We start from the raw sequence: 27,846 nt of genomic DNA, 5'->3' as shown, positions 1-27,846 counted from the left end.
TTCACAATTTATTTATTAAAGTGTGTTTAAAATACCCTGATTTGTGCTCCGGGAGCCACAAGCGCACAACCACACACAGGCGGCCAACATTGCTGATTCTCCTCTCTCCACCTTTAACTCTTTTCTATTGCGTATCTTAAATTGCGAGTACGAAGACAGGGCCCGGCTTTCTCTTTATTAAGTTTATCAGAGCAAACCAGACCGTATCAATAATCCGCAGTGAATTCTTTAGATTACTATAATAGTTCGTGGACAGAGCGGTTGTTTGCCATGAAGAACATCTCGGGTTTAGATCCTTGGGATTTAGGGTTGGGAACGCCGCCTTTCCCTAGGTGTTGCTAGACTACAACTCCCATCATCCCTAGCTAGCAGGCCCAGTGGATGATGGGAGTTGTAGTCCAACAATACCTGGTTGAGAGGGGCTGGTGTGGACAATACTGGGTTTGGCGGACTACTGGTCTGACTCCATAGGAGGCATTGCCTTCTGTTCCGAATTGTTTTGTCATTTCATTTAAGAAAAACCATTTCATTTTTCATTTAAGAAAATCCATCTACCGCTCGATTGTACAAAAAAAGCCCAACAACCTAAGTCGCTTACAAAAAACACAAATTAAAATTGTTGTTAAAAAGCAGGTATTTAAAAAACATTTGGAAGAATGTTTAATGCAAATTCTTATACAGTGGAGTCTCGGTTTTCAAACGTAATCCGTTCCGGAAGACTGTTCGACTTCCGAAACGTCCGAAAACCGAAAGTGGAAGCCTCAGTACAACAGGGAAACTCCAAACGGAAGCCGTGTCGAACATTCGGCTTCCGAAAATCATTCAAAAACCGGAGCAATTACTTCCGGATTTTCAGCGTTCGGCTTCCAAATCGTCCGGCTGCCGAGACATTCGAAAACCGAGGTTCCGCTGTAACACAAAATGGGGCTGCTTCGATTTTAAAAACATATTTTTGTACAGTGCCTAGAAATTAATAATAATGCACAGAATTAGATAAATTATCAGGAAGGATTCGAAACCGGCGGGACCAGAGATTCTTAGAAGACTGGAGTAAATGTATGAACTATTTGAAAAGCAACTGTGATGAACAGATTACGCTAGTAGGACTGAAAGAAGTTTTGTAAGGTGGATTTTTTGAAATATAGACCATGAAGAGAAGTATTAGTTAAGGGTAATTATATGTAAAAAGAAAGTAAGAAATGCGGAATAAGTGATAAAGAACGGAAAATCATCAGAGGTGTTGACGGAAGTCCAAAATATTGTATAAGATGAGACATTATGTTGTATGACTGTTGGAACTGATATGTTAAAAACAATAATAAAAATGTGTATGTATGTGTGTGTGTATATATATATATATGTGTGTGTGTGTGTGTGTCTGTAGGTGTGTGTGTCTGTGTGTATATATATATATATGAAATTAATAATAACAACAACACAGTATTGATTCACTCTGTAATTTCCTGTCCTTTCATACCCAATAATATACTTAAGAAACAGAATTATCTACCATTCTCTCAGCCTTCCCCAACTTGCTGCCCTCCAGAAGACTGGGACCACCCCTCTCTTTTCTCCCCAGACAGCCTTGGGGGTCTGACCCTCTCTCCTTCCAGGGGAACACCCCCCCCCAACAAACCTCTTGCGGCGCGTTGATGACTCCGATGTTGTATCCAAACTGCAGAGACCCCAACACGGCCGTGAAGACGGACAAGATTAAGGTGAAGGTTATCCCGCTCCCCGAATCTTCCTCTCCTTCCTGGGAGAAAACAAGGAGGAAAAAAAAGAGTGAGTGATGGATCCCTTTTCTCAGCTCGCAGCTGGATTCCTAGGACCCACGTACCTACAGGACCGGCTCTCCTGGTACGCCCCACGGAGAGGTCCACAAATAACAACATTTTGGGGGTCCCAGGTTGCAAGGAGGTTAGATTGGTCTCAACTAGGGACAGGGCCTTTTCAGCACTGGCCCCGACTTGGTGGAACGCTCTGTCACAAGAGACCAGGGCCCTGCGGGACTTGACATCTTTCCACAGGGCCTGCAAGACAGAGCTTTTCCGCCTGGCCTTCGGCTTGGACTCACTCTGACCCCTTATATGGGATTTGGTATATAAATTTTCTCTTGGCTTTTTTGCTGAGACATGTAGGACCAGCATGGATAGCTTGCTCGGGTGAATATCTGATGTTTCCTCCCTTTATGGTCTTGATTTATGGGCTACTACTGGCGCTGTGGGTTAAACCACAGAGCCTAGGGCAGAGGTCGGCAACCCGCGGCTCCGGAGCCGCATGCGGCTCTTTTGCACCTTTGCCGCGGCTCTGCAGATCCTCGGGGACCCTGAGCAGAAAAGAAGACCGTCAGAAAGAGGAGGGGGATGGAGCTGGGCAGCCGAGCCGGGCAAAGCAAGGCGGCGGCGGCGGAGCTCGAGAGGTGGCAGCTGCTGGGATGGAGGAGGAGGCGGCGGCGGCCAGAGAAGGGCTGCTGCTGCTGCTGCCGCCGGAGGGAAGTTCTGCCAGGCGGCTTCATGGCTCATAGCTTCCCCCGCCCACCCAGGCCACGCTCTCCTCAGCCCCGCGCGCGAGGCACCTGAGGCGAGGGGGAGAGAGAGAGCGCGCTCGAGATGGCAGGGCAGGGCGGGGTGTGTGTGTGTGTGTGTGAGGGCGGGGGGGGGGAGCAAAGACTTTTGCCCCCCGCCGGCCTTCAGAAGAGGTCCAGGACCTCTTCTGAAGGCCGGCGGGGGGCAAAAGTCTTTGCTCCCCCCTGCCTGCCTTCCCGGGAGAGCGGAGAAACGCGCTGCGGAGGGCTTTTGAAGGCAGGCGGGGGGGGGTGAGAGCAAAGACTTTCGCCCCCCGCCCGCCTTCAGAAGAGGTCCAGTCCTCCACTGTCCCGGGGTTTTTAAAAATGCTGGGGGTGGGAAGAAAAGCCCTTGTCCCCCCCCCCCAGCCTTCAGAAGAGGTCAGGGGACAGACTGTCCCCGGACCTGGTCTGAAGGCGGTTTCCATAGGAACGCATTGATTGATTTTCAATGCATTCCTATGGGAAACCGTGCATCGCAAGACGAAAAAACCGCAAGACGAAGAGACTTGCGGAACGAATTAATTTCGTCTTGCGAGGCACCACTGTAAATGCTGCTATGTAGAAATGATGAGAAAGTTGCACCAGCAGAAGGAATGGATATGTACTGTTAGTAAAAAGAGAGGGAGTTGAACTGCAGGGAGGGACAGACACTTTTCTATGTATTAATTTGTATAATGCCCTCTATGCACATGGTGCTTTGCAAAAAATGGATATGAGAGGTACCATACCCCTCTTTGCTATCTGAAATAGACTCAGGGAAAAGAGAGAGAATGGGGGAAGGGGAAGAATGTGTGGTTATTTACATTTGGCTTGTTTTGCGGCTCCCAGTTTCCCCCCCCTTCGGAAACGAGTCCAAGTGGCTCTTTTTGTCTTAAAGGTTGCAGACCCCTGGCCTAGGACTTGCCAATCAGAAGGTCGGCGGTTCGAATCCCCGCCACTGGGTGTGCTGCCGTTGCTCGGTCCTTGCTCCTGCCAACCTAGCAGTTCAAAAGCACGTCAAAGTGCAAGTAGATAAATAGGTACCGCTCCAGCAGGAAGGTAAACGGCGTTTCTGTGCGCTGCTCTGGTTCGCCAGAAGCGGCTTAGTCCTGCTGGCCATATGACTCGGAAGCTGTACGCCGGCTCCCTCGGCCAATAAAGCGAGATGAGCGCCGCAACCCCAGAGTCGGCCACGACTGGACCTAATGGTCAGGGGTCCCTTTACCTTTACTAAAATGAGGCTGCATTTTAAGCCATATTTTAATTAACTGTTTGGTGGCGGTTGTTGTTTTTCTATTACGTTTTACTGTAATTCGTATTTGGTGCTAGCCGCTGTGAGCCCTGCCCTGCCGGCGAGGGAGGGGTATAAATAAACATTTATTTACTTATGCGTGTGATATTTTGACATCCTGATGTCGCGCACGTGAGCATACACAAAACCCCACATTTGAGGGAAAAGACACTTTGCACATGCCCAGAAGCATGCCCTGGCCTTTGGTTTGGAGTCGGTCTGACCCCCTCCTTTGGTAATCCTCATAGAACTCTAGCCAAATGGTTGCCATTAAATAAAATTATTATTATTATTATTATTATTATTATTATTATTATTATTCCAGCTGCCACCCAGAGCATCTTCACCTCGCTGTCCACGGCACCCCAAATCTGCACCCCAAAGCACCCACCACCCGTGTTGCAAACTTTGTGTTCAGAAGACGGTTCACAGAGATGGAATTAAGAAACCTTCAGAGTCCCAGGTTATCCCTATACAGTGGTACCTTGCTTCCCAAACGCCAAAAACCAGGAAATAAGTGTTCTGGTTTTTGAACGTTTTTCGGGAGCCAAAGGTCCAATACAGCTGTCGTCTATTGTTTCTGGGGCGCCTGCACCAATCAGAAGCCGCGCCTTGGTTTTCGAATATTCCGGAAGTCAAACGGACTTCCGGAACGGATTAGGTTTGGCGCTTTCGTTTTTGCTCTTTATTTTGTGTTTTTGTTTTTGAGGTTTTTTCTGTTAGTTTTTTGTGACTGCGTGGAACCCAGTTCAGCTACTGATGGGTGGATTGTGTGACTGCGGAAATGGATAAAAGCTCCCCATCCAAACAAGGACTATCATCAGTGCAGGTAAGAAAAAATAATGTAATTTTAATTTGTATCATCTACGATACTGTCTTATTTATTTTATAGTAAATGTAAAGGTACCCCTGCCCGTACGGGCCAGTCTAGTCAGACTCTAGGGTTGTGTGCTCATCTCACTCTAGAGGCCGGGAGCCAGCGCCGTCCGCAGACACTTCCAGGTCACGTGGCCAGTGACGAAGCTGCTCTGGCGAGCCAGAGCTGCACACGGAAACGCCGTTTACCTTCCCGCTATAAAGCAGTACCTATTTATCTACTTGCACTTTTAAGGGTGCTTTCGAACTGCTAGGTGGGCAGGAGCTGGGACCAAAAGACGGGAGCTCACCCCGTCGCGGGGATTCGAACCGCCGACCATACGATCGGCAAGTCCTAGGCACTGTGGTTTTACCCACAGCGCCACCCGCGTCCCTGTACAGTACATTGATTATTGCTTTCATTTTATGGAGCCATGGTCTCGTTAGAGAGTAAAATTCATGTTAGATGGCTGTTTTAGGGGTTGTTTTTAAAAGTCTGGAACGGATTAATCCCTTTTGCGTTACTTTCTATGGGAAAGCACGCCTTGGTTTTGGAACGCTTTGGTTTTGGAACGGACTGCCGGAACGGATCAAGTTTGAGAACCAAGGTACTGTATCTTTATGACGATTTCTCCCTCCATCTCTTTGTTGTTTACAGATACCTCTCAGGTTACAGTGTTCTTTTACAACTTCCTCCTCACCTTTCTCTCTCTCTCTCTGGGCCTGAAGGTGAGAGGTCACCTTCAAACCGAGAGAAAAATGGAGCAAAAAAACCTGCCTTTTTCTTCTTCTCAGGACTAGATAGACCAGAAACCTCGGAAACCAATAATGCAAAGTTGGAAAAGGTTCGGGGAAAGGAGAACCAAAATGATCGAGGGGAAAGGGTTTCAAACGCCAGGTGAGTGAGAGGCGACATGACAGAAAATTATAAAATTATAAAATTTCCCTACAGAAAATTATAAAATTATGCGATGGGGGGGTGGAATGGCTAGAGAAAAGTTTTCCTCTCATAACACTAGAACTCCAGTGACGCTGAATGTTGGGAGATTGAGGGCACAGAAAAGAAAGCACTTTTTAATGCAACACATAATCTATGGAACTCCACGCCTAGGGAGAAAGCCCTTTCTTTTATGTTCTTAAATTTTCACTCTACTGTATTTGAGGGACTAGTTTTCCCAGCTTAGCATAGTCCACACACCTCAAAATTTATCAGATGTCATTTTCAGGGTTGCTTTCAAACTGTTCTCATTGCATTTTGCAGATTGCCTTGAGACACATGTGTATTGGAGGTAATAATAATAATAATAATAATAATAATAATAATAATAATAATATTGTACCCCGCCCATCTGACTGGGCTACCCCCAACCACTCTGGGCAGCTTCCAACAAAACGTAAAAGGCATAACAAAACATCTTGAATTCAGTGGACGTACGTATAATGATTGAGGGATGCCGGTGGCGCTGTGGGTTAGACTACAGAGCCTAGGACTTGCCGATCAAAAGGTCGGCGGTTCGAATCCCCGCGACGGGGTGAGCTCCCGTTGCTCGGTCCCTGCTCCTGCCAACCTAGCAGTTCGAAAGTACCTCAAAGTGCAAGTAGATAAATAGGTACCACTCCAGCGGGAAGGTAAACAGCGTTTCTGTGCGCTGCTCTGGTTCTCCAGAAGCGACTTAGTCATGCTGGCCACCTGACCCGGAAGCTGTACGCCGGCTCCCTCGGCCGGTAAAGCGAGATGAGCGTCACAACCCCAGAGTCGGCCACGACTGGACCTAATGGTCAGGGGTCCCTTTACTTTTACCTTCCATATACCGTATTTTTTGCTCTATAAGACGCACTTTTTCCCTCCTAAAAAGTAAGGGGAAATGTGTGTGCGTCTTATGGAGCGAATGCAGGCTGCACAGCTATCGCTGAAGCCAGAACTCTTGCAAAGCCTCTTCAACAACATTTGATTCACAATATTTTTTGCTTTGTTTTCCTCCTCTAAAAACTTGGTGTGTCTTACGGTCAGGTGCGTCTTGTAGAGCGGAAAATACGGTACAGTGGTACCTCAGGTTAAGTACTTAATTCATTCCGGAGGTCTGTTCTTAACCTGAAACTGTTCTTAACCTGAAGCACCACTTTAGCTAATGGGGTCTCCTGCTGCTGCTGCGCCACTGGAGCACAATTTCTGTTCTTATCCTGAAGCAAAGTTCTTAACCTGAAGCACTATTTCTGCGTTAGCGGAGTCTGTAACCTGAAGTGTATGTAACCTGAGGTACCACTGTAATGATTATGTAAGGAATAATAGCAATCATGATGTTATTCAAAATGTGCGCTGTAGGGCAGACATGTCCCGCTTAAATTTTCCACCTGAGCCACCAAAGCGACTCATTTTCCCGTTCCCAAACGCCGGCATCCTTGATTTTTAAAAGAAGCCCCCAGAAGAGAGATATTGTTGGGAACTTGAGAGAGAGGGGAGAATCAGTGGTACCCCATAAACTGCCGCATTAGTCTGCTTCTGGTTTTAACCTACTTATTATTGGCCTTGGCGAAAACAAATAATTCCATATTTCCTGTAACGCCAACGGCGCCTGCCCCCTCCAGCGTGTGGCACCAAAAGGAGAAAGGAAATGAGCTTTGGAAACCAAAGATGTTGCAAATTGCCATCTCTTCCCAGTTCCCAGGAACTAGGGCGAGGCCAGCCTTGCCCAGCGTGGACTGCGCTCGGGTTGGCAGGAGTAATGTCAATATTTGAGAATAGTGATTATGTTATGCACTATCATTGTCTCCCCTCACCACCAACAGCGGCAAACTCAGTCCCAAAAGATCACATTTGTGGAGGGGGGGGGTGGGTACGGGAAATTGGGAGCTTGCACACAAACACCCCCCCCCAACTGTTTTCGGCCTTGCCCCAAAGTGGAAAAACTTTTGCAGGAGGAAAGCCGTAGGACCTCACAACAAAGGAAATTGTCCAACAGCCGCCACACGGTTCAACCACAGAATTTGCTCTCGTGCAAGCGACGGCCCCCGGTTTCAATGGCCTTGGAAAAACCGATCCGGCCAATTTATTTATTTACATTCTTTTCGAAAGGAAAATGCAGCAAATTGATCAACAACATCCGTTGAAGACAATCCGAAAATTAAACTAACAATAAATGGAAAGGCAGATTCTGGGGTGTGTTTTTTTAGCAGGCACCAGAAAAAGTGAAGTTGAAGGCCTGTCGTCAAGAGGCGGGGAGTTCCAAAGTTCAGGCGCAGCCACGCTAATATGGTCTTATAAATGTGGAATGTGCCCGATCTCATAGGTCAACGCTGGAGGATCAATGGTGAACAGCCGCAATGGCCATGTTCCTCCTTCGCTGGGTTTTAGTGAGGAGAGGGTCCACTGGGCATCTGAGAACAGGACCCCATACCTGGGGGGCATTTTGTCTCCCACATATTGCGCCATCGACGGCCCGCCTGCCGGCAGATAGCAAGGCGTGTTGTGACACAGAGCTCTTCAGCGATGCGCTGGCTGATGAGGGCTTCCCATAACCCCACGTACCGCACGTAGCCCCAGGATGGCGCACCACAGCGCACAGCCTCAAGGCCGAATGTTATTTCGCCCCGGGGCAGTGGCGCAAAAACGTGCCAGGCTGCCACCTTTGCACAACACTCACGCCGAGGCTATTTAGGTGTGCGAGGAGTGAGCAACGCCTGTCCAGAGCTATAGGGCTGGCCTCTGCTCTGGTGCCCCTTGTGGGTTTCTCATCTGTGCCCATTTCCTCACGTTCAAGAGTTTTGCCGCCAGCTCCCTGGCAAAGGAGATCTTGCGCTCTGCCACACTGAAAATGCGGTGGTGCCGTCCTTTAATGGCCCTCCGAAAACATCTGAGTTTTCGGCTTCCGGGGGAATGCCTTCCACATGCCCATGCCCGCCCTGCCCCTCGTAAACCGAGGATCCCTGCCAACCGCCGCCACAGCCCCATGCAAAGATCGCCAGGCGGCATCAATGCCCTCCTCCACCCCAGAGCCGGCTGCATTTTCAGGGAGCCGGTTCCTGCACAAAACAGACGGCACGGGGCAGGATCAGGCCGGTGGTTGGTTCCGCCGGCCCGGCATCCTGTCCCTCTGTGGGGCCAACCAGATAGATGCCTTTTCTGGGGAGCCCGCCAGCGGGATCCGAGTTCGAGAGCCGCTCTCCGCTCTGGCGGCTTCTTCTGGCGACTGGTTTGGGGTGGCAACATGGGGTGGAGGGGGCTGGAAGGAGCATGTGGGGCTAGGAAGGGGGCTGCAAAGGGGATGCCACACATACCTTCCTCCGAAGAACCATCCTGAGCCGGCTCCCAGGCTGCCCTCCAAGTGACTCACGCCTCCTGCTTGCTGCCGCAGTCGCTGGAGGCCTGTCCCCTCCCTCTTCCTCTGGGTCTGGTATTTGGGGCGAGGCCCGTTTCCATAGCACTGGGAGGCAGGGAGGGGCAGCCAGACAGGCGAGGAAGGAGGCGAGGGGGGGGGAACCCTGCAGGCTGTGCGGCCTATGGGGCGAAGCAAAGCTCCCTTGCAAACTTTTAATTTTCCGGCAAGGTTCCCCCCACCCGAGCTGGCAGGCAGAAATCCAACACGTGGAGCTTTGTGGGGGCGCTTCACCGGTTGGGTTTCTGCCTGCCGCTTGAGTTTTAAGGCAAACGCTGCTTGCTTGTGGGTCAGAGTGGAGAGGGGCTGGGGGCTCCTTTTGAGGGGGGAATGCAACACGTGGAGCTTTTTTGGGGCGCTTCACCGGTTGGATTCCTGCCTGCCGCTTGAGTTTTAAAGCAAACGCTGCTGGCTTGTGGGTCAGAGTGGAGAGGGCCTGGGGGCTCCTTTTGAGGGGTGGGAATCCAACACGTGGAGGTTTTTTGGGGCGCTTCACCTGTTGGATTCCTGCCTGCCGCTTGAATTTTAAATCAGACGCTGCTGGCTTGTGGGTCAGAGTGGAGAGGGGCTGGGGGCTCCTTTTGAGGGATGGGAATCCAACACGTGGAGCTTTTTGGGGGCGCTTCACCTGTTGGATTCCTGCCTGCCACTTGAGTTTTAAGGCGAATACTGCTGGCTTATGGGTCAGAGTAGAGCAGGGGTGCTGGGAGCCCCTTTTGAGGGGGGAATTGTGGGTTTTCTCTTTTTTTTTTTGAGCTGGAGGAGGAAAGGCAGGCTTTAAGGATGGCTTTCTGGAGGCCCTGAGGGTTTGTGCTCTGCTGGAGAAGAGAGAGAGAGACAGCAGTGTGGCTAAGGTTAGTGTTGTGTGTGTGTGTGTTTATTAGTGCATTTGTTTTCCGGCAATCTGGAACGGACCTCCCACCCCAGGCACCCAGGGGAGGGCGATCTGTCCTGACAGACATCCGCACAAGAGAGGACCATATTAGGGGATGATGCTGGAGTCAGGAAGCTTCAGAAATGTAAACACGGAAAGGGCTGCTTGACCCCAAAAAAAGGGAGGAGGAGGAGGAGGAGGAGGAGGAGGAGGAGGAGGGACAGCAAGGGTTAACTGGCAACCAATCTCAAGCCATCTCCACCAAAACTTTAAGGGGCTCCTTCTGGCAACCACGCAGCAAATTAAATTTTGCTGAGCGACAATTCGCTCCCGCGAACAAAGGGCCTCTGAGCACGCACAGAGTTCCCTGCATTTCTTTGAGCGGCTGCGACAAAGGGTGTGGCACAAGGGAGCGATTAACCGCTGGGGGATAATAGAAGATGAAGTCTGGCAGAGACTCCAACTGCCTTTATAATGTTTGATGTTTCCTTTTTACTTATTCCTTTTTAATGTTTGTTTGAATGCAAAAAGTGGAATATAACTTCCTTGTATCTTATAGTGCGGCGGTTTGTTTGATTTTTCTGCTATTTCTTTGATTGTATGTTTGTTTATTTGTATGTACGCCTGTTTTCTCATCCATGTATTTATTTTAAATGGATATATATATAGAAGAAATTGTAATATAACATATGCACATCTAATTCAATGCCTGCCCAGCCTGCTTTTATCCCGGCTTTGGGGGAAATGTAGAGGAGACCCCCTTAATTTTTTGCCTCCCTAGTTCATGACCGGCCTGGGGGGAGGCCGCCTCCAACGCGCCGTTCTCCAACGTGGCGCTCTCCAGGCGTCTGGGGAGTTGTAGCGCGAGGCGCCGGGAGGGCAAAGGACGCTGCGGTGTGTACGTGCATGAAAATGCGACTGCGTTTAAAGGATGGCGTGTCACTTCCCCTCTTCGGCGGACAGATCTAAGCCCGCCTGCCTTCTGAGAAGTCTATAAATAAGCGCCGCCAGGTCCATTGTGAGATCAAAACTTTTTTTGAGAGCTTCAAAGGAGAAGGAAGCTCAGGCACGCGGTCTTTTTGCTCACAACGCCCCATTTCGGCGGCCGGTGCAAAGATAATAAATGAACATTAAAGGCAGAAAACAGAGAGCCCCGGTGGTTCTGAACAAAAGGCCCACCCTTCTCCATCATCCGGCGTCCGACTGCGCCAGCCCAGGTGTGGCAAAAACACCCTCTGTCATTTTGTCCCATCTCTTGCGGGGGCGCAGTCCGTTAAGAGTTTGGGTGTAATCTTCGACACCTCCCTTTCCATGGAGGCGCAGATTGCAGCTATAACAAAGGTGGCATTTTTCCATCTCCGCCAAGCTAAGCAGTTGGCTCCTTACCTCTCTCGCCCTGACCTAGCCACTCTGATCCACGTGACGGTCACCTCCAGACTGGATTATTGTAACTCGCTCTACGTGGGGCTGCCCCTGAGACTGACCCAGAAACTCCAGCGGGTGCAGAATGCCGCAGTGAGACTCCTTACGGGGTCCTCGCTACGAGATCACATTCACCCGGTGCTATACCAGCTGCACTGGCTCCCGGTGGAGTACAGGATCAGGTTTAAGGTGCTGGTTTTAACCTTTAAAGCCCTATGCGGCCTAGGACCCTCGTACCTACAGGACCGCCTCTCCTGGTATGCCCCACAGAGGACCTTAAGGTCTTCAAACAAAAACACCTTGGAGGTCCCAGGCCACAGAGAGGTTAGGCTGGCCTCAACCAGAGCCAGGGCCTTTTCGGCTGTGGCCCCGATCTGGTGGAACGCTCTGTCACAAGAGACTAGGGCCCTGCGGGACTTGACATCTTTCCGCAGGGCCTGCAAGACAGAGCTGTTCCACCAGGCCTTTGGCCAAGGCACAGCCTGACTCCCTCCTTTGGCAATCTTCACAGAACTCTAGCCATCAATTTGATTTGAATTAATTTTATAATGAAATGATTTTAGAATGCTGTATTATTTTATTGTTGTTAGCCGCCCTGAGCCCGGCTTCGTCTCGGGAGGGTGGGATATAAATAAAAAATTATTATTATTATTATTATTATTATTATTATTATTATTATTATTATTATTATTACTGTCCTCCTCCTGAGCTGCCAGGGTTCAAAGGTAGACTGCGCCCGGACATGGGGGCTCCATTTAGCTCTCACTGATAACCCCAAGGTTGCAGGTTCGAGCCCCGTAAGGGACACCTGCATATTCCTGCGTCGCCGGGGGTTGGGCTGGATGACCTCTGGGGTGTCTCTGAGGTCTCTACGATTCTGCAAGCCCAGGAATGCAAAAAAAGCCTTTGGCATGATCAGGCAGCCAGACTCTCCTTATGGAGTTACGCAGGGTCGTTCAAGGTCACGGTGGAATATCTGGGATGGGTAGGTAGGGGAAACAGAACACATCATTATTTATTTCCTAAAAATTAGGCACCGCCCAATTGTTAAAACGGAAAAAGCTCCAAGTGGTTTACGATCCTTTGAAACGTACTAAAAAGTTGTTAACAGCCCTGAGAAGAAGGAGAAGAAGAAGAAGACAAATTAAAACCAACTTTCTATAACCAAGTTTCTACTGAAATGAGGCTGCATTTTAATGTTGTACTATAACCTTGTTTTTAAGTTGTATTTTATCAATTGTTTTTATACCTGGTTTTAGCCACCCTGAGCCCGGTCTTGGCTGGGGAGGGCGGGGTATAAATAAAATTTATTATTTTTATTATTATTAGCCTGGGTAGGCTTGTCTAAACAAGGATGTTTACAGGGGGGGGGGGTGTCAAAAAGAATCCAGCGAAGGCGCTGGCAGGTGTCAATCAGCAGGGACTTCCAAAGGGCAGGAGGATTCAAATTATTATTATTATTATTATTATTATTATTATTATTATTATTATTATTAGACCCTTCTTACCTGTGTGAGAGAAGGATCCATTCCATCCCAGGAGACTGCCCTCCGGGAACAGAAATCCGCGGTAATAATTTCCGTTTATAGGACGCCCGCCTTGCCCCCCCCAGAAAGGCCGGCAATCTCCCCCCTTCTTTTAATACCTCCTCTTAATTTGGCCTCGCTGCCTCCCCACCTCCTCAACATTCAATCCCTTTCCCAAGTCTCTGGGGAAACCAAGGTTTCACCTGGCAGTTTCCAGCTCTGAGATGGGAAAGTTTCCAAGGCAGGCTAGGATTTCATCCTCTGTTTGAGAGGGGGGGGGGGGACGACACGCGATGCATTTGAGTGGCAGGTGACGGGCATGTCATCGTGTGGGAGAGGGTCCAGTTACTTGCACGCGCAGGACCCCCCCCCCCAATGTCCTTGTCTCTCTCTGTGTGTCCCACCATCCTCTTCTCCCCCCCCCAAAAAAAATATGACAGCAACATCTTTGACAGGCTCTGAAGTAGGAAACTGGGTCTGCTTTTTTATTTTTAAATTCATTTATTCTTTTTTTAATAGCGACAGCAACCACAAAAACCACATGCAACGAAAACCACAATAACACTAAGAATACAATTTAAATTTAACGATTACTTAGTTAAATGCGTTAAGTTAAATGAACTGAAAACAGCTTGCAGATACTTAATTGGCTGAGGATTTTATTTATGTTAATATGTTTAATTTCGTAAAGTTAAGATTTAAGGACGTTAATGTTGAAGTTAAATTTTATAAGAATGGTGACCTGGGAAACCGTTATGCAATGAAATTCAACCAAGGGGAAGCGAGGAAGTCACTTAACAAAGTTAATAAGTGTAATTTTCAATAAGGCTAGGATTTATGTTTGTTTGTCTTATGTGTTTGTTTGTTTATAATATTGGGGAAACCAATAAAAAGGAAAAAGAATACAATTTAACAATTCAGAGTTGAGTATGGATATACCTATAACTATACCCTTTTAACATTATTTCTCCACCTCTCCTCCCCTTAACTCCCACCATTTTTATGCCTTATTGCTTAAATATTCCTTCCAGATTTCTTCATATTTATCCATTCTTGATATGCAATTCTTGATTCGCATGTAACTAGTCTGTCCGTGTTGTCAATCCATGTGCACAGTGGGATCTTTTTCCCAGCTCTTCCGATTCACCAAAACAAGATTTTTTGCGTCTAATATGGCACGGTACATCCATATTTATTTATTTTTAAGCCACCCAGGCTTCTCACTGCCCCCTTCCCGAAATAGGAAGGGGGGTGGGGGCCTCTGCGGCTGCCTTGACAACCTCTGCACCCTGTCAATCAACGGGTGGCCTGGCAGCCAGCACCTGTTCGGCTGCTGGGCGAGGCAAGTGTAATTTAATTTAATTTTTTTTTAAAGGGCCAGAGGGGAATAGGCAGAGACATGCGCCTTTGCCGCCATTACTCAGCGTAATAGGAGACAGGCCTGATCTGGATGGAAGGAGCCAAATATGGCTTTTTTCCCTCTGTCTCCAGCAGCTGAGGTTCATTCCTGCCTCCAGGCCTGGAAGAACAGAAGAACAGCTTTTGCAAAGTGCTTTTTTTTTTTTAAGTCCCAATGTTTTTCCGACGGGAACAGGAACGTCCAAAAGGGCAAGCGGCACATTGAGGGATCAAATAAAAAATGGGGGTGGTTTCTGTCCATTGCCGGATTTACGTGTAAAATAAACAAGCTCTAGTTTAGGGCCCCACTCGATTGGGGCCCCCCAAAAAAATTAAAGGGGGGGGGAAACCCTGGATGTACATTTCCAAAATATAAAAAATAAAGTAAAACCGACATACAGTGTTTTGTGTTGTGTATGGACCTAAAGGTAAAGGTAAAGGGACCCCTGACCATTCGGTCCAGTCGTGGCCGACTCTGGGGTTACGGCGCTCATCTCACTTTACTGGTTGAGGTAGCCGGTGTACAGCTTCCGGGTCATGTGGCCAGCAGGACTAAGCCGCTTCTGGCGAACCAGAGCAGCGCACGGAAACGCCGTTTACCTTCCCGCCAGAGTGGTACCTATTTATCTACTTGCACTTTGACGTGCTTTCGAACTGCTAGGTTGGCAGGAGCAGGGACCGAGCAACGGGAGTTCACCCTGTCGCAGGGATTCGAACCACCAACCTTCTGATCGGCAAGTCCTAGGCTCAGTGGTTTAACCACCAGCGCCACCCGCGTCCTGTGTATGGACCTATTAGGTCTATAAATGACCATAGAGCATATATTCAACACAAAAAAGGGACCATTTGTTGTTGACAAAGGACAGCTGGACATATAAAGGGCCCCGTTACCTTCAGTAGCTTAGGGCCTCATCAGTCCTGAATCGGTCCCTTCTTCTGTTGATCCGGGACTGTCCCGGGAAAATAGGGGCACTTGAGAGGGTCTGCAGACTGCTGGCAATCGGCTCCGATCCCCGCTGCAAAAGCTCAGCATTGCTTGCAGAGTAAGCCCCCCCCCCAGTTACCCTGGGAGCAAGCACCCTTGGGATTCAGTGGGGCTTACTTCCGAGTAGGCAAAGTTAGGGATGGATGGCACTGCCAGCTAAACTAAGGCAGGAAGAAAAACGCCACAGTGATTTCAAAAAGAGGCAAAACGTCAGTTCTATTATATTGCTGTCATTAATGCATTTAAATCCCGGCGTTTTCTGCAAGGAGCTCAAAGTCTTGTATGGGGCTCTATTCTGGCTCTTTCTCACTTAACCCTGCGAGGGAGGTCAGGCCAACTGGGCTCAAGGTCACCCGGTGAGCTTCAGGGTGATTTGAACCCAAGTCTCATCCAGGTTCTAGGCAGACGCCCTAACCACTATACCGCACTGCCCCAGCAACTTAATCTGGTTTATAATCAGATATTCTTCACTTGGGTTTTGTTATCGTAACCCACGTGCGACTGTACTCATGCCTATTTTGTAGTTTTGGTTTTCCAGCTCTTAGTTTCCGTCTGTTGTTATAGCCCTTCTATATACATTATAAAATGATTTTTTTTAAAAAAAACAACAACAACCAAAAGCTTTGCAAAAAATGAGAGCGAGGATAATCTGGAATTATTTGCTAAAAGCTTAATTATCTTTTCGTGGCAAATGTTTGATTATATTTATAAAAGCTAAATATTTATATCTTTGTCTATGTAAAGTGATTCATTGAGGATTTAATATCAGTCTCTGCGTATAGAATTAAAGGGAAATAATAATAATATAGTTTTGATTTTTGAACCTAATGCTTTGTGTTGTATGTTCATGCGTATTATTAAGTGAAATAAAATTAATGTTGTTTTTTTAAAAAAAGAGAAAGAAAGAAAGAAAGAAAGAAAGAAAGAAAGAAAGAAAGAAAGAAGGAAGGAAGGAAGGAAGGAAGGAAGGAAGGAAGGTGGTTGCGTCTACAATTTTCCGGTAGTCACAACCCAATATTTACTTGTCATGTTTAATTATGGTGAATTCTGTGCTGTACGGAGCACTGAGGGAACCATTAATTGAAATTAACGGACATAGCTAACTCAGGTCTACCTTTTGGTCCGAGACCTGGGCGGGACCAGGGTTCAAGTCCCCTGAACCACAAAATTCACTGGCCTTCAGCCAGTCACTGACTTTACTCAGGCTAAACTACCTCACAAGGTTTAAATGAGGAGCGGGAGGAGAAACGTGCAAACCAATTTGCGCTCCTTGGAGAAAAAAGGTGGGGTATAAATGCAAGAAATGAACTTTTTATTTTATTAAAAGAAGGTTCCTCTGAGCATGTGCAGAGTGGGCGAATGTCTCTCCCCAGCGAGTAAAGCTCAGCATCGCCCTACAGGGGCAGGTTTAGGGACAAAAGCTTCCAGATCAGAGACTCTTTAGCCTGGTGGAGTCTCATCTGAGAAATGGATGCAGTGGTGTAGCGTGGGTTGTCAGCACCCAGGGCAAGGCAAGTAATTTGCGCCCCCTAACCCGTGGATTTACGCCCCCTAACCCTAACCCCCAGATGTTGCGCCCGGTGCGGCCGGCCCCCCCCTGCACCCCCCACACTACGCCACTGAATGGATGCTCTCCCAGACAAAAGGAAAATCCAAAATAAACATAAGGGCATAAGCCTGTATTGATGGAAGCCTCACTTCTGTTGTCTATGCTCTGGTAACCTTTAGGTTAGATTACTGCAATGCGTTCTATGTAGGGCTGCCTCTGAACCATAGCTGCCAAGCGTCCCTTATGTGGCGGGACAGTCCCTTATCCCAGCGCCATGTCCCGCCCCTGTCCCTTATTGATGAGGCTTCGTTTGGCTGCTGGCTGGGCTTTCTGCCTTTGGCTCGGAAGGGCTCAGAAGTTGAAAATACCTGTGCCCGGAAAATCCCTTATTTTGGCTGCTGATCCCTTATTTTCAAATCTGTAAGTTGACAGCTATGCTCTGAATTCAGCAGCCCATTTCTGCACCGGAGCAAAACGGTTTGAGCATTATAACGCCAACCCTGGCCCGACGACACTGGCTGCCGATTCGTTTCTGCTTTTGACCTATCGACAGTGCCCGATTTACGTACAGTCATACCTCGGGTTATAGATGCTTCGGGTTGTGTGATTTCGGGTTGCGCACTGCGCCGAACCCGGAAGTACTGAAACAGGTTACTTCTGGGTTTTGCGCTTGCGCTTGCGCAGAAGTGCTAAATTGCGCTTTGCGCATGCACAGAAGCACCGAATTGCAACCCGCGCATGCTTCCCGCACGGATCATGTTCGTAACCCGAGCGTCCACCGTATAAGCTCAAGAGAGTGTAGCTTAGGGCCCCACTCTCTTGAGGCCCCCAAAAAATTAAAGGAAAAAAACAACTGGATGTACATTTCCAAAATATAAGATAAAAAAGAAATGAAATAAAACCTACATGCAGCAACAGTGTGTTTTGTGTTGTGTAGGCTCCTAGGATGTCGGTCATAGGTCCCGCCTGCTAGCCTGCTCCCTAAAATATCACTGGTTTGCTCCTTTCTATATATAGGGTGCCTACATTCTGCTGTTTATAATTATTAGTAGTTTGCACCATATATTTACACCTATTATTACAGTATTTCATGTTATAGCAAGTTTCCCGAGACTAGATTATCAGTCTTTGTAAATGGTGTTTCTAAAGGAACTCTTGTTATTGCCAAGTGCCAATGTGTTTGCATTATGAAGTTTGTTAAGATTTAAAAAATCATTTGAAGTTAGAACTGAATAATTATTTCACTAACATACTTCTTCTCAATTGTGTTTCCCTATTAAAATACAGTGGTGCCTCGCAAGACGAAAAGAATCCGTTCTGTGATTCTCTTCGTCTAGCGGTTTTTTTCGTCTTGCGAAGCAAGCCCATTGATGGATTAGCGGATTAGCGCTATTAGCGGCTTTTAGCGGCTTATCTGCTGATCGGATCAGCTGAAAAGCGGCTTAGCGGCTTAGAAAAAGGGGGGGGGGAGGAAAAAAAACCAGCAGGAACTCGCAATACATTTTCGTCTTGCGAAGCAAGCCCATAGGAAATTCGTTTTGCGAAGCACCTCCAAAACGGAAAACTCTTTCGTCTAGCGAGTTTTCCGTCTTGCGAGGCATTCGTCTTGCGGGGCACCACTGTACTTCTTCTGAATTGTATTTCAGTTCAACATTTACTTTGACAAAATACATATTTTGTTATGTGCATATGGCTTTAGAGACCTGAATGTACATTTCCAAAATATAAGATAAAAAACGAATAAAATAAAACCTACATACAATACAGTGTTTTGTGTTGTGTATGGACGTATTAGGTCCATCAATGACCACAGAGCATATATTCAACACACACAAAACGGGACAATTTGCTGTTGACAAAGGACAGCTGGACATATAAAGGGCCCCATTACCTTCTGTAGCTTAGGGCCTCATCCAACCTAAATCTGGCCCTGTCTATCAAGCCTTAAAAGGGCGCAGGACCACCTCTCCCCATATAAGCCAACCGGGACCCTTTGATCATCCCCTTAGGACCTCCTTTGTGTGCCTCCTCCGTGTCCGGAGGGTGGCGACGCAAGAACAGGGCCTTATCTGTGGTGGCTCCTCCGTCTGCCCAGGAAAGTTCGCCTGGTGCCTTCAATATACAGGCAAAAATGTTCCTCTTCTCCTGGGTCTTTGGCTAATTAAATCTATGGCCATTTAAACCGTTTTGGGTGTGTTGCTTTAGTTTGTTACTTTGTTAAGCATTTTTTGTCTTTTTATACTGCAAACCGTTCTGCGATTTAATAAATAAAAGTGATGTTTATAAGCAGGAGCTGGGCCACACACGAAAATGTTCCAGGATGCCAATATGGCACAGCTAAATAGTGCAGGATTTCTGTGCGCTCTGAATAGCGGAGGGGAGGCGCATGCGCGGTGAAAGATTGGTGCGATGTGCAATTGTTTGCGCATGAGCTAAATGACAGAGGCGACTTGAATGCAATCCTGCAGTCTCCCTGCTAGGTAGCAGAGTGCCAATCGCTGGGTGCGATGCAGCCATCGCACGGCCACAAAATTTGAATTCAGCAATGCAGCTCCAGGTCACGCTCGCCACATGCATGTGCTGTCCGTGATGTCACAGAAGGTAGTTGTGCTTTGCACACGCATCAGAATGACGGACAATTGCTCCAGAAGCTCTGCGCAAGAGAACGTGCAGAGTGCCGCAACTGCAGGATGGATCTGATTTAAATCAAATCAATTTAAATCACGAGTCAGTAAGACCCAATTTAAATCTTTTTTTTATTTAACAGAAAGGCTCATCCTTGCTGGTATAATCTGAATATTTACCAACCAGATGAAGCTTTCATTTTCGGAATAATAAATCTTCAGAGTAGTTATTACAGTTATATCAGAAATTACTGATTTGATTCTACTATTAGAAATACATTGACAGGTAGTTTGATAATTTAACTGTTTATATTTGGACAACTTTTCTGCTGTACTTTATCAGAAGGAGAAAAATAATCATTTCCTTAATAACTATTTAAACAATTTATTTAACTAAAACAATAACATTGTAGCATATGTATCCATGTTTGTTAACTGATGTGGTTAAACTTTTTTTAAAAAAACAACACCTTAGACTGCGTTTTAGCACACATGAAAAAACTTTAAACAAATCCTTATTTCCTGATAAATAGCCTTTAGATTATAATGTCACTTAAATAGAAAACTATCTTTAGAATGATTTTTCCTCCAATAGCATTTTATTTTAAAAATCCAATTGAAATAAAAAACAACACCCAATTTAAATTTTTAAAAATCTGATTTTTTAAAATTTTATTTAAAAAAAATAATCATGGATTTTTATCCACCCTGTGCAGATGTGACCCATTCTGGGCCCAATCCAGCCTACTGAAAATGGACTACATATGGGGTGCTGATTGCGAGAATTTTGGGATACCATATATAAAGAACTTAAAAAGATATTCAAATTCTCATTCACAAAAAAACCTGAGGCCTTCTTGTTAGGAATTATGTCCATGGAAATTAAGAAAAATGTTGGACCTCTTTTTATGTACGCAACCACAGCGGCTAGGATTTTAATAGTAAAGAACTGGAAAAGAACTGATAACATCCGTTATTCACAACTTGCAAGGATGACAGAAAGATTAAGAGGAAATTTAGTACAGAAAGTTAATAAAGATTGGATAATGTTTAAAGAATACCTTAAAAAATGATTGTGATAATGGTAAGCTCCTGGCAAACTTAGAATGAATCTTGAAATATAAAGAGAGTACCTATAACAGAATTTTCTGGATAAGAAATGGGAAAGCTAAAAAAATTAAAATGAACTGTGTGCAGATTAACAAAATGTTAAATGGTAAAATGAGAAGACTTAGAAGTTAGTGTTTAAGGTGTGTTTATGTTGTGTAGTGTGTCCTGTTTGTGTTATATGTATTGTCGAAGTTAAATAGTGTAAGTTATAAGTTATATGTGTCAACTGATGTTAATCGATGTATAATAAAGGTATTAAAAAAGAAAGAAAGATAGCAAAAATGTACAAAACCGGCTCAAACATTTGTTGGAAATGTAAAAGAAGGGACTTTTTATCATATGTGGTGGGAGTGTAGAGAAGTTTTTAAAAATTGGGAAATGATATACAATGAATTGAAAAAAAATGTTTAAAATGACATTTGTAAAAAAAAAAACCAGAAGCATTTCTGTTAGGGATTGTAAGACAAGACCTGCCAAGGAAAACAAAGAATTTATTTATGTATGCGACAACAGCGGCAAGAGTCTTGATAGCACAAGGATGGAAGAACGAGGAAACCCTGACGAAAGAACAGTGGCAAGAAAAATTGATGAACTATGCAGAATTGGCCAAATTGACTTACAAATTGCGAGATAAGGATAATTGAGATAAGGATAATGGGAACTTTTTACAAACTATTTGAAAAGACAACAAAACGAGCTGGACTCCCTGGCAGGTTTTGAATAAGCATACACACATTTATTGGTTAATAACATGATGGATGGACATGTAAGGATATGTGCAATTTTATAATATGCAGAGAAAATATGGGAAGAGAAATCAGGGAGAGGAGATGAGGGGAGTCCTGGGGCGGGGGAAAGGGAAAACATAACGTATGTGATTATATGGTGGAAATTGATCAATAAAAAATATTTACAAAGGAAAGAAAGAAAGCGAGAAAGAGAGAGGAGAGAGAGAAAGAAAGAACGAAAGAAAGAGAGAGAGAGAAAGAGAGAGAGAAAAAGAAAGAAAGAAAGAAAGAAAGAAAGAAAGAGAGAGAGAGAGAGAGAGAGAGAGAGAGAAAGGAAGAGAGATATGGGGCACTGTTTGCTGTCTGCATCAGCGTGGAGAGCAAGGCCCGAAAACCTCAATTGCGGCCCTCCAAAAATTTCTAACGGCCCTCAAGACTGTCCCAAGGCAACACACTTTCCCGCAAACATCTCACCCAAACCCTAACTCCCTTTAATGTTTTTTCCCAGGCTGGGGTCGCACAATCATAGAACTGTACGCTTGCAAGGGACCCCCCCAATCTCATCCAGCCCAAGGCAGAAAACACACTCCATTTTTTGCCAATAACTTCTATTGATTTTCCAAGTTATTACAAATCACAGCCAAATCAATTGATAACCGTTTCCAAAACCAGTTTCCCGCTCTCCTTATATGTCCCAAGTTGAACCCCGATCGCTGCTTATATTCTCCGGTTAACACCCCCCCCCAGTATTTACCGATATTATTATTATTAGAATGTATTTTAATTAATTGACTGTGCGGTTTTATGGACACTGTGCTATTTTTAACTGTCGTTAGTAGCCTGGCTTTGGCCGGGGAGGGCAGGATACAAATAAAATATTATTATTATTATTATTATTATTATTATTATTATTAATCGGCTCACAGCTGAGATGTGCCCTTGAGGTCTGATCATGCTTCCTGGATGGAGGATAGAATGCAGGGAACAGAATAATAATAATAATAATAATAATAATAATAATAATAATAATAATAAATTATTATTTATACTCTACCCATCTGGCTGGGTTTCCCCAGTCACTCTGGGCAGCTCCCAACAGAATATTAAAAAGAATATTTAAAAACTTCCCTAAACAGGGCTGTCTTCAGTTGTCTTTTAAAAGTAAAGGTATAAAGGTAATATTTATATACTCCTGCCTGTTTTGGTCTCTAGTCCTGCACGCCAATGGCACCTGGCTTAGAAGGGGGAAAGATGGTTGAGTCTGTACAACTTAGGGCAAGTCTCTCTCTCTCTCTGAGCCTCAGTCCTTCTATCTGCAAAATGGGCGCAAGACCACAGGGTCATTTGCAGGTCAAGTTTTTGCAAGTTAGTAACGCAGGCGAGCCGAGGGTGTGTTGCGGCTTGATCTAAGAATTGCAGCAGAAAATGTCACGTCAGGGATGGGTTCGGTCACGCTGCCTCCCCTAAGAAAATCCACAGCAATTAAAATTCCTAAATAGCTACTCAGGTTGGTTCGGGGATTATAATTACCGCGGTGGCTTGATGGCGTTTCTCTCAGCAGAGCGGCATAATTGGGCAAGCGGCGGGGAGAACGCTGCAGAAATTCAGCGGTTTGGGAACGGTTTTGATTATGCAAATAACGCATTGTTTGCATACACAAATGCATGCCTTTATTAAAATGTATATAACCCTTGATGGTTAAAAAAGAAGGTCAGAATGGTTGACGAGAAAAAGGCAAAACAATAAACCTAGCCCTGGGGAAATAGCAAAAAAAATCAGGAAAGTCAAAGGAACGATAGACGAAAATAGCTCAGTCGGTAGACTGTGAATCTTGGGGTTCAGGGTTCGAATCCCACGCTGGGCAGAAAGATTCCTGCAGAGCTGGGGGAATAGATGAGATAATGTGGGGCAGAGTGGGAGCCGCAGGGCTTTCAGGGACAACAGGAATATCAGCTTCCTGCCTTCCTATCGACCTTCAGCCTTGCACGCAGAAATATGAGGACTAGAAACCTGGAAGAAATTCAAAGACTATTTGAATAAATATTCTAACATTAAAGGTATGTAACCACTTGAAAGAACCAATTAGGCCTAGGACAAAATTAGATTTATAAGTATAAATAAGAAAATGCACTATAAGAAAGGTAAAGAAAGTGGAATATGACTGTAATATTGTTTTATGAAATAATGATATTGGAAACTGCTACATTCAATTTAAGAGGAAATTCAGATGGAGAAGATTAGAGGAAGTCAACTAAATTTTTTATGAAAATGGATATTAATTAATTAACTGATTTTTATTATTTTTTTACTTTTTTCTGTTTAGGTATGTCAAGTCTGTTATTCTTTTTTTTTTAATTTCTATACCGTTGTTGTTGCTATGTTGTTGTGTGGTTGTATATCCTTTCCATTATGTCTATTGAAAACTAATAAATATTATTGTTTCAAAAAAAAAAAAAAAGAATCTTGCTTTTATTTTCAGCGGGTCTGACTACAGCTCAGTGACAGACATTATCCCCGGCCCCAAACCCTGGAGAATTGCTACCAGGCAACACTGACATAGATGGATCTGCGATCGAACTCAGTACACAACTGCTTTTTGTGTCCCTGCGTTACTCGGGTAAGCGAGCCAAGCTACGCGCAGCGCATAGCTCAGCTGCGGCGCTCGCTCCCACGAGATGCAGCGACGGCATCGATTCAGATAGCATTTAAAGAAGGTAAAGCCTTGGAGCCACAAGGCCTGTTCTCGGAGGCAGCACGCTTCTCAAAGAATCACTGAATGGTGAAGTTGGAAGAGGCTCCCCTAAGGATATCCAGTCCAGCCCCCTGGATTTGGGATTCGCAGCTAGATAATCCCTCTCAGTGCCTTTTGCAAGGAATCAGAGTGCCGGTCTGGAGTAGTATAACGCAGCTTTTTGCGCTCCCTCCTCGCAATCAAGGGATACGGCCTGTGTTGGCAAAGGGGCATGATTCGCACTCAGACCCCGAGCACGCAAAATGAAATTCACTCGAAAGAAGCTGGGCCGGACACAGCTCCTTGCAACCTGGCACCGGAGCGCCGAGGCTGTCCCCAAACAAAAGGAAGCATTCCCGGGATTCCTGCGTTTCAGGGGGTTGGACTAGACGACCTTTGGGTACATTTCAACTCTATGATTTATTATTATTATTATTATTATTATTATTATTCCTTCCAGGCTGCAATGGATCACAACGGGTGTGCCTCAAAGAAGACAATCCATTACACGTCCCATAAAAAATATCCGGTTTCTCCACTGAGCGTTAAAAACTTTGCTAGCAAACACGACTCGGTGGCTTGATTCCCGAAACTCCATGAGGTCTAGAAACCCTCCATTCTGAAAACGTGGAAAATGCGTTGGGTTCTTTGCAAGATGCCTGTGTTCTGCCCTCCCTCCCATGGGGCTCATCCATCCCAGGAACCCACAAGCCCTGTCATCCTTCTGCGTCTACTGGGTGCGGCGATTCTGCGGAGAACAAGGCTCGGCTCAAAAAGACACATTGCACATGCTCAGAGGCAATATTTTCAGGGGAATGACACAGAAGCTCAAAAATCCCTAGAGGTGAAATCAGGGCCCAATTCCCTTGCTGCCTCTATGGCTGAAAACTAAGACTGCCTCTCTTCCCAGCTCAGAGGCCTGCCTTGCAGGGAGGTTGTTGGGCGGGTGAAAGCAGAATGCAATGGAAGCGGAAGCTAAACGGATATTGCGATAAATCAAACCCGGACACTGCAAAGAACTTGTTTGTGAGAGGACCACTCGCCATAGAATTACAGAGCTGTGGAATCGGAAAGGGACACCTGAGAGTCATCCAGACCAACCCGCTGCGACGAAGGCAGTCCGCATCTATTCTGGAAGCGTCTGAGAGCCGCAATTGGGTGAAAAGCAACTTGGGGAGACGCCCCACTGCAGACAGCGTGGCTTAACCTCTGAGTAAACATGACCCTCATTTCGCAGTCACAGGGACACCCTGAACTAAGTAGGTATAAATAGTTGCTTGCATGACCCGGCGTGAAACCCAACTCTTCAAGTCACAACTCGGAGGCATGTAAAGATACGTTTGCCAGCGATGGAATATTCTGAGGAATCCCAGAAAAAGCAACAGCCCCCCAAAATGTGCTCCCAAATCTATGGGTCACCTTGAGCTTTGGATCTCAGCACCCCCACAGCACCCCACCACCCACTGTCTTCTCTTCTCCAGCCCCCCAACCCAACATTTACCTCGTCCTCGTCCTCTCTCCGTATCTGCTGGAAACCAGCCGGCATCTTTACGGAGGCGCCCGGGGCTGTGGCGAGTTCGAATCCTGCTGGAGATGACGCAGAGAGTTGTCTTCTCTTTCGCTTAAAGGCTGGCCCTTCTTCTTTGGGGAAAGAAGTTTAAATCCAAAGTCAAGGTCAAGGCGGGGATTGGAGGTGTGGGGGTACTAAGGATTGAAAACAAAAAAGGGGGGAGTCCGGAAATGTCCTGAGGGGAGGAAAGTAGGGAAGAGGGGAAGAGGTGAAAGGAGGGAGAGAGGGAGAGAAAGAGAGGGGGGGAACAGGTGGAGAGAGAGAGAGAGAAAAAAAAAACAGGTGAAAAGAGACAGAAACAGATAAAAAAGAGAGAGGGGAAAGTTTGATGGAATAAGAGACGGATGAAGGGAAGGAAGAATGAAGAGAGGGAGGGAAGGACAGACGGATGGAGGGAAGGAAAGAAAGAAAGAATGAAGAAAGGGAGGAAAGAGAGGGAGTGAAGGACAGACGGATGGAGAGAAGGAAGGAAGGAAGGAAGGAAGGAAGGAAGGAAAGAAAGAAAGAAAGAAAGAAAGAAAGAAAGAAAGAAAGACGAAAGGGAGGAAAGAGAGGAAAGAGAGGGAGTGAAGGGCAGACGGATGGAGGGAAGGAAGGAAGGAAGGAAGGAAGGTGAAGGACAGACGGATGGAGGGAAGGAAAGAAAGAATAAGGGAGGAAAGAGAGGGAGTGTCAAAGAAGCAGAGGAAAGGTGAAATTGTGAGATAGAGGAATAATTCCAAAGAGGGGACAGAGGGGAGAAAAGGAGAAGAGTCGGGCAAAGAGGGAAACAAGAAAAAAAGAAAGAAAGAAAGAAAGAAAGAAAGAAAGAAAGAAAGAAAGAAAGAATTGGGGGTCTTCAAAGAGCAGGGAAATCGGGGTGAGGAGGAGAGAGATGTAGAGAAGAGGGGAAGGAGAAAGCCGCGAGGAAGGAGAACTGGGCAAGACCCTCGTGGAAAGAACTCCCGGGCGGCTGGCAGGTCTGCAGTTTGGCCAGGGCTGGGCTGGGCTGGGCAGGGGGCAAAGCAAACAGCACGCCCCCACGCCCCGCCCCGCCCCGCCCGCTCCCATTGGCTGGCATCGCTGGGCTGGCACCAGGCCCGGCGGGGCGGGCAGCAGTTCCTGGCTGGCTCCCCGGACGGGGTCGCGAAAGGGGGGAAATCGAGGGACGCGCCTCAGTGGTCCCACTCCGTGAAATGGGCGCAAAGGAAGCCCACCGTCTTTGAATGGGGTTGGACTAGATCTCTCTGTCTCACCAGAGTGGTGCATGCTCTGGTTATCTCCCGCTTGGACTACTGCAATGCTCTCTATGTGGGGCTACCTTTGAAGGTGACCCGGAAACTGCAACTAATCCAGAATGCAGCAGCCAGACTGGGGACTGGGAGACCACATAACACCGGTCTTGAAAGACCTCCATTGGCTCCCAGTACGTTTCCGAGCACAGTTCAAAGTGTTGGTGCTGACCTTGAAAGCCCTAAACGGCCTCAAAGGCCCAGTAGACCTGAAGGAGCATCTCCACCACCATCGTTCTGCCCAGACAGTGAGGTCCAGCTCTAAGGGCCTCCTGGCGGTTCCCTCCCTGCGAGAAGCCAAGTTACAGGGAACCAGGCAGAGGGCCTTCTCGGTGGTGGCACCCGCCCTGTGGAACGCCCTCCCATCACATGTCAAGGAAATAAACAACTACCAGACTTTTAGAAGACATCTGAAGGCAGCCCTGTTCAGGGAAGCTTTTAATGTTTAATAGGTTATTGTATTTTAATATTCTTTTGGAAGCCGCCCAGAGTGGCTGGGGAAACCCAGCCAGATGGGCGGGGTATAAATAATAAATTATTATTATTATTATTGGTCGACAAGCAGATGTCTGGGACTACAACTCCCATCATCCGCATTCCCCCCTCTCGCAGCCCAGCCTACATCGCAGGGCTGTCTGAGGCTTCAGAACAGAGCTTCACCTTTTTTGTGTGTTGAATATATGCTATATGGTAATTTATGGACCTCATAGGCATCTCAAGCCATTTGCACATAACAATACATGTATTTTATCAAAGTAATTGTGGAACTGAAATACAACTAAGAAGAACATATTAATAGTGAAATACAATTAAGAAGAAGTATATTAAGAGTGAAATAATTATTAAGCTCTAACTTAAAATGGGCTCCTTTTAAAATGAGGCTGCATTTTAAATTGCATTTTAACCTGTATTTTCAATTGGTCCCCCCATTATGTTTTTACTGTAATTTTACTGATGTTAGCTGCCCTGATCCCGGCTCTGGCTGGGGAGG

General features: G+C 46.3%; 1 protein-coding gene across 1 annotated transcript in view; it reads right to left on the bottom strand.

Annotated features, from left to right (window-relative positions):
• SLC2A4 (solute carrier family 2 member 4) overlaps nucleotides 1–25,840 on the bottom strand; it is a 53,016-nt gene extending 27,176 nt beyond the window's left edge. Inside the window, exons 1-2 of the mRNA XM_081167942.1 lie at nucleotides 25,516–25,840; nucleotides 1,637–1,756 (exon numbers count right to left, since the gene is read on the bottom strand). Coding sequence (XP_081024068.1) covers nucleotides 1,637–1,756; nucleotides 25,516–25,560 — 165 coding nt within the window. The 5' untranslated portion in view covers nucleotides 25,561–25,840. The remainder of the gene's footprint in view (nucleotides 1–1,636; nucleotides 1,757–25,515) is intronic.
• Nucleotides 25,841–27,846: the final 2,006 nt, after the last annotated feature.

Source organism: Podarcis bocagei, assembly GCF_964188305.1.
Source record: "Podarcis bocagei genome assembly, chromosome: 13".
In the NCBI taxonomy this organism is placed as follows: Eukaryota; Metazoa; Chordata; class Lepidosauria; order Squamata; family Lacertidae; genus Podarcis; species Podarcis bocagei.
Note: the sequence above shows the minus strand (reverse complement) of the source record. Positions and strands in the feature narration are given on the sequence as shown.